Source organism: Pleurodeles waltl, chromosome 9, assembly GCF_031143425.1.
Source record: "Pleurodeles waltl isolate 20211129_DDA chromosome 9, aPleWal1.hap1.20221129, whole genome shotgun sequence".
Lineage (NCBI taxonomy): Eukaryota > Metazoa > Chordata > Amphibia > Caudata > Salamandridae > Pleurodeles > Pleurodeles waltl.
In genome coordinates this window covers 309888232-309901790 of record NC_090448.1, presented here as the reverse complement: position 1 = coordinate 309901790, position 13559 = coordinate 309888232, and the positions used below count along the sequence as shown (strand labels likewise).

The window sequence follows — 13559 nt, the reverse complement described above, 5'->3', positions numbered from 1 at the left end:
ACGTTGATGGGGCGTTCATAATGGCCACTAAAAGGATAAGGAAATTGTGTATAAAGAGTGTCCTTTGTTCATTGATTAAATCTCGAGTAACAGTTTAATCACTTACAGATGAATTGCATTCCAGTTCTTTACTCGTGCTTTTCCATGTGCATTTTACCTGATGATAAGGGTGCAACATAAAATACTATTTCGTAGGCCTGTGCCAGACAGATGACCCTCTCCACTCAGGTTAATGAAAACCCAACAAGGCAGCTGGCCTGTTATGAGGCTCCAAATCACAAGGCAGCAATTGAAATAGAGGCCAACATTCCCAGAGGAGTATAGCTTATATAGTTGGAAATGATGGCTCAGATTAGGGAGATGGTAAAGAAGGTTCTTAATGTGGGGGCATACACAAGTGTCCCAGAAGAGGTAGATTGTGGATTGAGATGAGGAAGGAGAAGAGCCAGGAGGCAGGCTCCACAGCCTAAGGGCACACCAATGTCTGGGCCACTGTGGAAACCAGCTTTTGGGAAAGCACAAGAGAATAATGTAGCAGTAACATCTCCCAGTTCTCAAAAAGGGTAGTGTAGAAACAAAGATGTGCTAGATACCAAGTACTGATAAAGTGTATTTTTTTACACCAAGATCTTAGAAGAAGTGGTGGGTTGCTTCAAGGCAGTCAGAATAGTACACGTCTTGACAGTGATGTTAGTGTTCACACCAGTTGTCCACAAATTAGCATTTACCAGAGACAAATTAGTTGCAGAAAAATTCACAGAGAATTGTAATATTAAGGTTAGCTGCTTCTGAGAACCTGACTGCAAATCTGTTCAAGATATTTATGGCCAGATTGTCGATGAAGATTCCATATTGCAGTTCTGCTTTAAATGATCAATGTTAAAATCACTCAACTTAAACTTGTTTTATTGAAACCTCAGTAAATGTTGTTGTTGTGGTTTTGCCTCTTATTTATAAGTACAGTTCATGCACAGTGTATGTTTTGACACCAGTATACATATTTCCTGTATGTTCCACCATCTTGTCAGCAGAGACACTGCTCTCAAAACACCCCTATGTCCTTGAATCCCAAAGCTGATGAGCACAGTTTCAAAGCCAAACCACCCATTACAAAAGGTTTACTTGCCCCATAGTATATTCAAAGGGTTAAGAAATTGGCCCATTTAGGTATTAACCTCAATATTGCACTCCACTGGATCCCTTCTCTGCCTATGCACTGGTTTGCCTATCGGCAGATAGAGGCTAACTGTAGCCCGTAAAAGTCCCACAATCCATCAAGGCACCCTGCATCCCTACATAATCACATTCATAGATATGTATTTGTGATTGGGTTGTGTATGTCAAACATAAGCCACTGCCTGATATATAAGGTCCTAGATCTCCTGTCTTTCATTAAGATGTATGCCATCCCGTGCACTCTCCTTGCCCTGTGCTATTTCCACTCCTCCCTATACATGTTCTTCTCCTTATTCTGTCTTATTACCTACCCATATACAGCCCATCCTCCACAACATTCAATAGATGCCCTCTTCTCCATGCTCCGCCTTGTTCTATCCTCATGTACTGCTTACGGTGCCACGTAACATGAAATAACCTGCATTTTATGTTGCATTTTCGTCTTCTTATTTTAGCCGTTTATCAGCCCTATAAATACCAAACATTACTGTTACCCTGTTCAGTGTTGTGTATTTATGATCTTGGATTTTGATCTTGAGCCTGCCAATTCACCCATCAGTTAAAAACAATATCTCTGCAGAAAAGGTTAATGACCCAAAGGAGCTATCATACCATGCAAGGCCCTCAAACTTCCCATTAACTTTCTACCTCTCAGTTACTGTTTCCTTTCGCAATCTATTTTTTGTTCACATTTGCATTTTACTCTCTCTTCTTGAAAATTCCACATATTCTGCTGCCTTTTCAGAATTTCTTCAGCTTAAACTGTCTTTCACTTTGTCCTCAGGCATTGAGAAGGCCATATCCCGCCCTGGCCCTGATGTAGTTATTTGTGATGAGGGGCACCGGATCAAGAATTGTCATGCAAGCACCTCGCAAGCACTAAAGAACATTCGCTCACGTCGCAGGGTTGTTCTGACAGGGTATCCTCTTCAGAACAACTTGATTGAGTACTGGTGCATGGTAGACTTTGTGAGACCAGATTTTCTAGGCACGCGACAGGAATTCAGCAACATGTTTGAGCGCCCAATCTTGAATGGACAATGTATTGACAGCACACCACAGGACGTCCGCCTTATGCGTTACCGCAGCCATGTCCTACACAGCTTACTTGAAGGTTTTGTGCAGAGGTAAGTCTTTGTTGCGAGGATAGCAGCTACACAGCACTAGTAGTAGCCTTCCGTTGTGGATTTTGATATGACATGCCTGTTGTCTGAATAACTATCTCCAGCAGTAGTGAAACAAACCTCTGATAAAGTGGATTTCAGTCATAGGGAACATATTAGGTAGATGGGGCAAACCTTTCTTCTGATGGATACTTCTAACTGCAGATTCCTCACCTTTCGGAAATTCCGTAGGCATCAGGCTGGATACAGATGTTTTCAAGCAGAACCCTGGTGCACTGGTAGGATGTGCTGTGCGGCTCTGCACTACCAAATGGAAATCCGGAGCTACTGCTGGTCTCTTTATTAATGCAAGCCTCTTCAAATTAACAAAAAATAAGTGTGCAAAGGAAATGTTCCTCCTTAAAACTACATGGTTCAAACATTGAATAGACCCTCGCAAGCAAATGTCTGACAGATCCTCATCAGGTGTACCTATGGTGCTTGAGGTCGAAGCACAATTCCAAGGCATGTAAATGTGCCCGGGTGAATCCCAAGTCCATCTGGGACCAGGAGACAAAGTTGTACTTCGCCAAGCACTGGGAGACTCCACACTGTGATCGGTTAAAGTTGAAGGGAAAGTTCTGTTCCCACCCATGATGTTGTTCCTATAGCATATTTTCGTTGCAGTGGAAGTCTTCATGCAAGTCAGAATTTAAGTCCAATTGGGACTCTGTCCCTTCCCTCTAGCCTCAAACTCCAGAGAAGGTGCAAAGGGGTGTCTCTCGACGCACTCCACATTACATTCAGCCATTCTGTGTACTCTTGGTATGCTACCACCTTCCTCTGGTTCACATCTGGGCCTCAAGGAACCACAAGGTCCTGGAACCCGATGGCTTGGATACCGACTTCGGTCCTGGTGGCATGACCTGCATCAGGCCATCAACACTGATGCTGTTGACTCCAGACAATGAAGCACAACTGATAGGCTTGTCTGACTCCGAGCAGACCTCGACCATGCCATGCCCCGATTCCACCAAGCTACAGACTTGAGGCAACCCGTCAGTTTCTGACACACATTTTTTTCTCAAAGAAGGGCTGAGCTCCTCCATAACCTGTTGGTACAGTTTTGGGCAGTGACCATTATATTGAGTGGGATGAACTAGTGCCCCAGTGCACAGATGACAACTGGTGTTAGGGTGGCTGAGGTACAGGATCTTCAGTTGCTCACTGTGGAGGTTAAACCCAATGTCTTCCCAGAGGTCCTCTAACCTGGACAGACAAATAGAAAGCCTCTTCTGTCCTTCAGTGATGCCTTGGCAGTTGCCGTACTTTGGGGCATGGGTGAAAGTTTGCTTCGGACACCTGGTGACCAGACAGATAGTTTGGTGGCCTGCCCAGCACCATGTGCGCCAGTCTTCCTGACTCCATACCTAACAGCAGAAAGCTTGGTGGGATCTGGCATCCACCAGCAAAGTTAAGCCTAATACTTTTCCTGTTATTCCACCGTACTGTGAATCTGAGTGCATCAAAACATTCGACAAGCAGATGTTTTCTTCCACTAGCCGTTCGCTCTGTCAGTGCCGGTGTTTGCTTGGTTGTTAATGCCACGCACTTTAGTTGCCCTGTTGCCCTGGTTCTACGTGCTATAGGCGAGGGTATATGTCCTGTCCTCACACAGGCCTTTCAAGATTGCCATGCTGCAGCAAAATTCACCTTTGTGAAGATGTAGGGTGGATGCTACAGAATGCATCGGCCGAGCGGTCAACACTTATGTGCGCTCAAGTGACATGCCTGAATGAGATCCAGGGGCTTCTCTGGGGATGTTCAGTTTTCAATGATGAACATGCCGTTTGATGGCTGTCACCTTTTTGGTGGAAAAGAAGAAGTGGCCCTCTACCAATTTGAAGAGAGCAGGGCCACAACTCACTCACCAGGCCTGTCTGTCCCAGTAAGGCAGTTCCAAATCAGTTTTGTCCCCTTCGTTAATAGGGGAGGGGCTTCCAATTCCACCAGCATCAACCTATGTAGCCAGTCCAGCTACTCACACAGCCATTTAGTGGCCTAGACACTCAATCCCAAAGACAACATGAACAGCAGCAGGGGTAGTATGCAGCCTAGTTCTCTGCCCCTTAAGGTGTTGTACCAGTAACAAAACCTTTTAGCATGTACTGTGAGGCACACAGCTACCCTGTCGGAGGCAGGATCTGGCATTTTTTCCAGGGTGACGAGCAATCATTTTGGACAAGTGGGTCCTTCACATTTTCCTTCAGTTCCTTTCCACCCTGCCAATACCCTTAGAGAGCAGCTCACTGAGAACCATTTTACAGCAAGAGGTGCAGGTCCTTTTGACCAAAGGGGCCATACAGAGGGTGCCGGCATCATAAGTAGGAAATGATTGTTACTCCTGCTACTTTCTGGTGCCAGGCAAAGATGAAGGCATTCGTCCTATTTTAGACTTTCACCCTCTCAATGCCTTTATGCTGAAAGGCAAATTCCAGATTTCACCCTGGTCCAGGTCTTTTCTGTCCTCTACCTTGGAGACTGGATGGTAGTGTTGGACTTGCAGGGTGCTTATTTACACATTCTCACCCTGTCAGCCCACTGGCGATATTTGCAGTTCATTGTAGCATAAGAGCACTTTCAGGTGGTGGTGCTATCATTTTGCCTCAACAGTGTCCCTAGGGTGTTCGCAAAAGTTATGATGGTGGTTGCCACACACTTTTGGAAGTTGTGGGTGGCAGTCATTCCCTACCTCGATGACTAGTTGCTGAAGTCGAGCTCGCCCCAGGCAGTCGTGACCCATCTGTAAATTAAAGAACCTCCTAACATCATTGGTGTTCTTTATCAACATACTGAAGGTACATCTGCTTTCGTCACAGATACTTCATTTCACTGGAGCTGTTTTGGACATGGTGCAATTTTGCGCCTTCTCCTCGGAGCATAGAACATCCAGGCTGTGGTCCCAATGTTTCAGCTTCTGTCCTGGATCTCAGTGAGAATGGTTCTGAGGCTACCTGGTTGGTTGGCCTCCTGAATCCTGCTGGCAAGCATGCCAGATGTGCACTCTGCAGTGGGAGCAGAAGTCCTGTTGGGAACATCATCAGGGGAATCTCTCAGTTTATGTCCAGATTTCAAAGGAGCCTGCAAAAGACCTGCAGTAGTAGCTGCTGCACCGCAATTTGGTCAGCGGCAGACCACTTTCCATATCCCTCCCAGAGTTAAAAGAGGTGACAGATGCATCACTCCTCGGTTGGAGAGGCCATTTAGGAGAGGTGAAGCTCTGAGGCATCTGGTCTCCAGGAGAGGCCCAGCTCCACATCAGCCCTTTGCAACTGTGGCCTTACATTTGGCATTTAAAGCTTTCCCACTACCCATCAGAGGGAGGATGTTGCAGGTGCTCATGGACAACACCACAGCCTTGACTGCAACAAACAGGGCGGGGTGGTGTCGTGGACCTTGTCAGTAGGCACTACACTTGTGGAAGTGACTGGATCACCAGGGGATTTTCCTGGTGGAACACCACCTGGCAGGATCTTTAAACACCAGGGCCAACCATCTCAGTTGCTGGTGACTCATGGATCATGAATGATAGCTACATCCAGACATGGTGTTGTGTATCTTACGTATATGAGAAGAACTTTGACTTGATCTATTTGCCATCACCGACAATGCCCAATGTCAGTATTTTTGTATGTGGCATTCCCAACACTGCTCTCTCGCGCTCTCTCTCTCGGAAATACTTTCCACCTGGAGTTTGGAACTCCTGTATCCCAACCTGCCACTACCTCTTCTGCCCTAAGTTCTCAAGACCATCACGACCGACCAAGCCCAAGTCTTCCTAGTGCCACTGGATTGAGTATGAGCAGTAGGTGTGGCACCTGGAACTCCTAGGCATAAACATCTGATTCCGATCAAGCTGCCGCTTTGGAAGGATCCTCTTTTGCAGCAACAGGGAAAGGTTCTGCTCCCAGGTCTACAGTCTTAATCTTCATGCTTGGAAATAAAGTGGCTTGAATGCGTTTTACCTCCCGCCTGAAGTTGTTGATGTTATTACGGCAGCCAGGCATCCCTCCATGAAATCTGTGTACGTCTGCAGTTGGGACATGTTTGTGGTGTGGTGCAGTACTCTTCATATAGATCCACTTAAAGCTAAACTATCCAAATTGTTGCTTTTTTGTTGTTGCTAGCCGAGCAAGGACTTGCTTTGGGAGCATTTTTGTAGTGGCCGGACCAGCCCTCTTTATTTAAATCAACAGTTGTGATGTTTGTTTCTGTTCACACCTTTCATCAAGCCACAGTGGGACCAGAACTTAGTCCTCACATTCCTAATTTGTAGTTCCTTTGAACCACGGCACAGCCATCTTTTGCAACGCCTCACTCTAAAAAAAAAAAAAGTTTTCTCATCTCCATATCATTATAGCAGCGGATGGGTGAGTGACAAACCCTTTCTGTCTACCCGTTATAGACAACATTCTCTCCAGTGAAGCTGATGTTCAGAAACTGACCCTTGTTTCTCTTAAAAAGTGATTCCTTTCCCCATTGTGCAAAACCCTACCATCCTGGCTTTCTTTGCTCCACCTCACCTCTCTTCAGAGGTGGATAGAATCCATCAAATGGATCCCAAAATAGTTCTCCGCTTTTATGCCGATCATCTGTTTCTTGAACTTGCTGGAGCGAAGAAGGGCACTGCAGAAAAGGACCATTTCAAACTTTATCGTTCTTGCATCAAATCCAATTTGTACAGGCTAAGACACAGCCCTCAGAATGCTTGTAAGCCCATTCACCACAGCAAAGGCTGTTATTACTGTGTTGGTAAACAGAGTGCATGTTCTGGACATTTGCCAGGCTGCTATGTGGCATTATTTCATGTGTTTATGTAGTACCCCTCTCTGGGCAGCCAGATCTGGTGAGCGGGGCACTTTGTCTACTCGGTCCTATGGAACGTTTTGGTCTGAGTCAGTTCACAGACCCACCACCAGGGAGGTACAGTTTGGTATCTATTCAGAAGGTGAGGAATCTGTGGTTAAAAGTATCAATTAGATGAACAAGCTTACTTACGTTGAAGCTCTTTCTGGGGGAGTACTCTGTCTAGCTGCAGATTCCTTTATGACCCTGCCATTCTCCCCATATATATATATATATATATATATATATATATATATATATATATATATATAGTCTGCATGCTGGTCAAAGCCAAGGTGCTGTTAAACTCTACTTCTGGGGGCATGAACAGACTAGAAAGCAAATGACATATGGGGATCATACGTCACTTTCAAAGTGGAACAACATCGGTACTGAGCTGCACAACACTACCTGGTGGCACTCAGGAGTACTGCTTGAAAACTTCTGGATCATGTCTGGTACTTAAAAAGTAATGGGTTATTAGGAACAGGACTTGTTGAAGGAATGTAGAACCTCAACACATCTTAGAAGAAAGCACCACCCGCAACATGCTGGGATTCAGGGATCTGTTAAATGTTCGTGGTGTGAAGAACATTACAACAGCACCCATAGCGTCATGCTTAGGCACTACTGTAGGGAGTGTAATGAGTTAATTATGCAAAGAAGTTTCAGCAAAATATCAGGGTTTTGTTGCTACTGATGAGGCTGGTGACACCTCTGTTGGTCTGCTAATTTCATAGGTTACTGAAGAGGTTTCAAACCTATTAACAATCCATTTGCTCTTAGGGTATCACTAAAATACCCACCTTTCATGTCTGGGTTCTGTTCTCTTATGGTGGCTCTATACAGTAAACAAACGCCACTGCAACAAAATGCACAGCCATTTTTTGTTGCAGATACGAAGAAAGTCAGATTGCATGAGATGTTACAGGAATCAGGGTCTGTGACCAGGACAATCCTAGTTCACGTATCAGAAGATCCAGGCAGGCCCAGATCTTTATGGTGATCTGAGACATAAAAAGAGTGAAATGGAGTCTGTGATTGACGGATATATTTGAGCCGAGACTTACCCGACCACATGAAGCTACAAATCCATCTCATGATCATACTGTTTCTTAGAAAGAGAAATGCCAGGCAGATTAGAACTGCAGGGATGAATGAGATCTGTCATTACTGAAAGCCAGTGCTTTAGATGCAATCTAACGCAAAACATGTTTTGTGCTCACAAATGCATTGAGATGGACTACCAAAAGCTTGCTAAAAATATGTTGCTCTCCTCTAGCTTCCTTCTAAACTCAAAAGGGTGACTAGGTGGAACAAAACCAGAAAAACAGCAATGCTTTAAAAAGCTTCGTAAAGTTAAATGGGAGAAAAAAAAAGACTCAAAAGATTGGCATTCAGGGATGCGTCCACCTCAAGTCACACAACAACCTTAATCCATGTGGTGATTTGGGAACATATTTTTAAGGCGTTCACTTCAAAGCAATATTTATCTTTCTTGTACACGTTTCACAGTTGATGAGTTGATTTTGTGTGTTTTCTTTTTGTTTTTTTTCCTTTCTTAGGCGCGGTCACAGTGTATTGAAGATTCAGCTTCCCAGCAAGGAAGAGCATGTCATACTTGTGCGTCTGTCCAAGATCCAGCGGGCACTCTACACAGAGTTTATGAACCGCTTTCGAGATGCTGGCAACAGCGGTTGGCTAGGCCTGAACCCTCTCAAGGCTTTCTGTGTTTGCTGCAAGGTAAGTTTAAGCAATGATGAAAAAATGTTAATTTTCGTGTTGCATACTCTTACAGATTGGCTATGGTGCAAGGTTGCTTTGCATTGAGATAGGTGATTTTATCTCTGTTATTTATTGAAAGTCAAGTGGAAAAGCAAACTCTATTTAGAATTGGAAAGCAACTATAACAAGTTTTTTAAAAGTTGGGATGGGTGAGTGGCATGGACTCGGAGAGCTCAGACATTTTTGGCTAATGTATGCTTTGATGTTCAAGAAGTGGAGACCAGACCATGATGTAAGATAGATGGCATTATTTGATAATCTGCAGTAAGACAAAAACTTGAAGCCAGTTTTTGTTTTACTCTTACAGACAGATCACTCTAGAAGTAGATGTTCCCTTACAACATGTATAGTGACAATCAAATAAACATATCTAATTTACTGTCCGTATTCCCATGCAAAAGGTATGACGTCAGGTTGGAGGCATAGATGTGTGAGTGCAAAAGTCTGCATTGCAGTAGGGCAGGGAGCAACAGGGCTCTTTTGGGACTAAGTGTGGCTGACCAAAAAAAAAAGATGGGATGTATGCCAGAAGCAGTGGACGACCTTGGGGGTTAGTGTTGGAGGAAGAAACACTGATAGCACATTGGGGGATGGGGTGATTTGAGTGGGAAATAACAGCACACAACGAAAAGCAAGAAAACACATGCACTCCTGAGGAGTTCTGACCTACAAAGAAAAAAGTATTACCCATAATATAAGCAGTGGAAATTTGAATATAGGTGGTACATTCTTCCAAAATGGATGATTATCTTTTCTTCACCTCCCTCATGACACAGTAGCAGTTTGGTCATCTGAACGTCTTGTTCAGGCATTGAATATACAGCTTCCAACTTTTCATACTTTACTGAGTGACTCTTGTCACTTCTCTCCATTGAGTAAAGGCATTCAAGCTCTTTGCTCTGCGTCTGTCTGCTGTTGAACATATATTTAGAGTTTAGCGGTAACTCCTATGGAAAAGACTGCCATGTCCCTACTTCACTTCCGTTAATTACCCCAACACTCAACAACTTTTCGGTTAATAATCCTCTCTCAAGCCCACACTGCTCTCACGTGTTGAAGCTTGAAAGTTGTCATATTCAGGTGATGGGTAGTGTTACAATTTAGAGACCACTTTTGAAGCCAGTAATTTATCAGAAACAGTATGACTTCATTTGACAGCATTCAATTGTTTTAAAATATGTGATGAGACACATCCCTTCTATATTTGCTTCTGATGATATTGCTCCTATTTCAGCTATTGAATGCATCTGCATCTAAAAAAAAGTGTATCACTTTGGAGGATAGTAGCCCAGAAGGCCACCATGGCAGACGTTCATTCAGGAGCTCTGCAGCCGGCCTCGCCACCTGACATGATTCTGCTGCTGGCACCACACATCAGTCTGAGAGTGGGGTTGTCCTGAGCTCCTTTCTGCATGCACATGCCCGTCCTGGAGCCCCAGAGGGGCCGTGTGCCACAGAATTAGCAGCAGGCCGCAACAAGCAAAACTAAGAGGGCAACCATGAGTGGCCTCCCTGAGCACTGCTAGCAGGGAGCGCCCGGCCCTATCTCTCCCCACACCACCCCTCCCCACGGTGGCCTGGTGGTGGGATGTCTTTGGAGACCGCCCAGGGGTCTGTGCTTTGCACCACTGATGCACTAGAAGAGGCACAGCGGGGTTGTAGGCGGCTGTGCAGCAGACAGCGCAGAGCACAGAATGTCACTCGGTCTGCCTGGAGTCCGATGGGGACCAGTGTCTGGCTGCTGCACTGAATCACCCCGCAGCCTCAAGCTCAAGGGAGTTCCTAGGCCTGCCAGTCTTGGACCCCGCTGGATCCTGAGGCCTTTAAGGGCAGCACTTGCGCCGCAACTTTGACTCTGGTGATCAACCCCCGGGCAGACACTTTGATGGCTCTACCCATGGCGCACTCTTCTCAGGAATGTGAAAATCCCTCTTAACCCACACTACCACCTAAGGACCCAAACCTAGTCTAAATATTTTTTTGAAAAAATGCCAATTTGCAAAAAGTACAGCATGTACCTAAGTCAGCAGTGGTTTCATGTGGAAACTCTCGTATGGCCAAGTGGTTTAGCAGTACAAGTCTTTATTCGAATCACTGCACCACCAATGCAGGAGGCTGGCTCAGTATATGGTGTACACCTATGGGCAAGGCACCCTGCACTGAGTACAGGCAAGCCTTCCTGATATTGTAGGCAGCTCTAGATAGCCAGAGCTTTCATAGGGCTAGCTGTGTAGAGCAGCTAAGGCTTATCCAGGAGGGTGTAAAGTGATTGTAAATACCAAACGTCAATCAGTGATGTGTACACAGGGAAAGAACCACACCAGTGTTAGAAAAAGGTGTTTTATTGTAATACACACTTGGGAACTAACTGTGTTATATCTCCTAACCAAGGATATGGACATACAAAAATATACTTGGCAACATGTAAATAAATGCATAAAATAACATGGACCCCTATTGGGGGGTGAAAGGGGGTAGGGGTGCGAGGTCAAACATTATACCGGAGGTCAAACCATATACTAAAATAATGGAATGTGAAAATCACTCCCAACCCACGCTAACACCCAAGGACCCTTAGGACTGGGGATGTACTAACACCCCAAAGATAAGTAGATAGGATTCCCCAGGTGCCTGTGCAGTGTAGTAATCTCGGATCAGTGTCAATAGACTAACATGGGGAAGTCGTGGTGGGAGTTTTCGTGTTTTAGGACCCTTCCCAGAGGATCATGAGAACACCCATTTCGACAAGGGAGGTTGGATAGTTGCCTCCACCCGTGAATACCCAGAACAGTGGAGTACCTACAGCAGGGAGCCCAGCTGCATAGAGGTGAAGTTGTGTCAGAACCTTCAGTTGAAGTCAGTGTGGGACCTTGGTTGTCCAGCTGCTGTCGTGACCCATGGACCAGGTCGGTGGAACCTAGGCATGGAGTCCTGAAGATGAGGACCTAAGGAAAGAGAGGACAGAGTCCAGACCACCAGGCGGTGCAGGAGGGAAATGTCCACCATTGTTGGAGATGCTTTCCTGTATGATGGTGGATGAAGAAGTGCAGCTCTGGAGTCCAGGCGATGCAGGAAGATCCCAGGATTAGTTCACGAGCTGTCCCACGCCGGTCGTCCAGTTGCAGAGGGGTCAGTAGTCCTTGGGACCACTAACAAGCCTTGACAAATGCAGGGAAGCATTGCACGGAGTTTGCAGGATTTGTGGGTACCAGTACGGTCCTGGTGACCTAACCTTGGCCGGTAGGTGAGGGCCAGCCATCAGTACGCAGGAGAGGCAGCAGGAATCGGTGGATCCCCCAACAGGACCTTCTGGCAGCAGGCACAGGGAGGCCACAGCTTCACAGCAAAGAGGGCTACCCATTTCGCAGGAGTTGCAGAGAGGACATTGTTCTTGGAGATGGAGAGTGCTAGCAGCTCTAGCGGCTGGGGCTTCTTAGAGCAAGGAGATCTTCGAACTAAAGAGCCAAGAAGCCCAAGGCAACGACAAGCAGGCACAGTGCACAGGTGTCCCAGCCAAGCGGCTCCAGCGAGGGACCACAGACTTCCCAGTAGCAAGAAAGATAAGTCGGACCTCTGGAGAGCCAGAGAACCACCACCTGTGTTGTAGAGCCATGAAGAGTCTGGGGGACATCAGGATCCACAACCCTTCGTCGTCGTTGAGGTGCCTGCAGATGTAATGGAGTGACTCCTTCACTCCAAGGGAGATTCCTGCTTGCTTTCCTAAGTGCAGGCAGAATCTCAGTGACTCTGGAGGATGCTCGGCCATGGATTTGCAGAAGTTTCTGTAGAACTTGTAAACAAAGTTGCAGTAGGAGCCCTCATACTAGTTATAGTCTTGCTACTGGTTCCAGCGAAGACAGCAGCAGTTCCAGTGTCCAGGTTGCAGAAGTGTCTTGCAGACAGTTCCTGAAGTCTTCCACACAAATCTAGGGTCTCAACCTCAGGGTAGCCCTTAAGTAGTCCAGGAAGGGGGTTTGGACACTTACTGCAGTGACCCACCCATCAGAGGGGGTCAGGGGCATCATCCAGCTGGACTAACAATTCAGATGCTCCCAGGGGCTTTTGCATATCTTATTTCCATGATTGCAGAATCACCTGGCAGAGCTCTGTGCACCTCTCATGGGGAGGAGCTGGACAGGGGGTGGTCAATCCGCTTTCCCTGGTGTGGTTTGGCACCAGATCAGGAATCGCAGGTTCTTGCACTGGTGCAAACTGGTTGATGCAAGGAAGGCACCAAATGTGCCCTTTAAAGCAGACTGGTGGCAATCAGAGATACCCCCAACCCAGTGACACCCATTTCTAAAGAAGAGTTGGCCACTCTCCTGTCTTACAGGAAATCATTTGTTCTGCCTTCTCCTCCCCGAGTTAGGCTCAGCAGCAGGAGGGCAGAACAGTGTCTGGGGTCGGCAGCAGCATGGGCTGGCATGCAGACCCTCCAAGGCTGTACAGGCGGACTTTGGGGGATCAACTAGGGAACCCCCGGAATACATGGTATCATGCTACTAGCACTCGAACCGGTGTAGTTACATGATTCACACATGTTTTGACACCAAACATGCCTAGGTTAGGTGAAGCCATTATGTAGCTGGA

At 46.2% G+C, this 13559-nt stretch overlaps 1 protein-coding gene across 1 annotated transcript in view; it reads left to right on the top strand.

The window, feature by feature from the left end:
- Nucleotides 1-13559, top strand: part of RAD54L2 (RAD54 like 2) — a 784453-nt gene that overhangs the window by 384197 nt on the left and 386697 nt on the right. Inside the window, exons 10-11 of the mRNA XM_069206800.1 lie at nt 1961-2303; nt 8750-8927. Coding sequence (XP_069062901.1) covers nt 1961-2303; nt 8750-8927 — 521 coding nt within the window. The remainder of the gene's footprint in view (nt 1-1960; nt 2304-8749; nt 8928-13559) is intronic.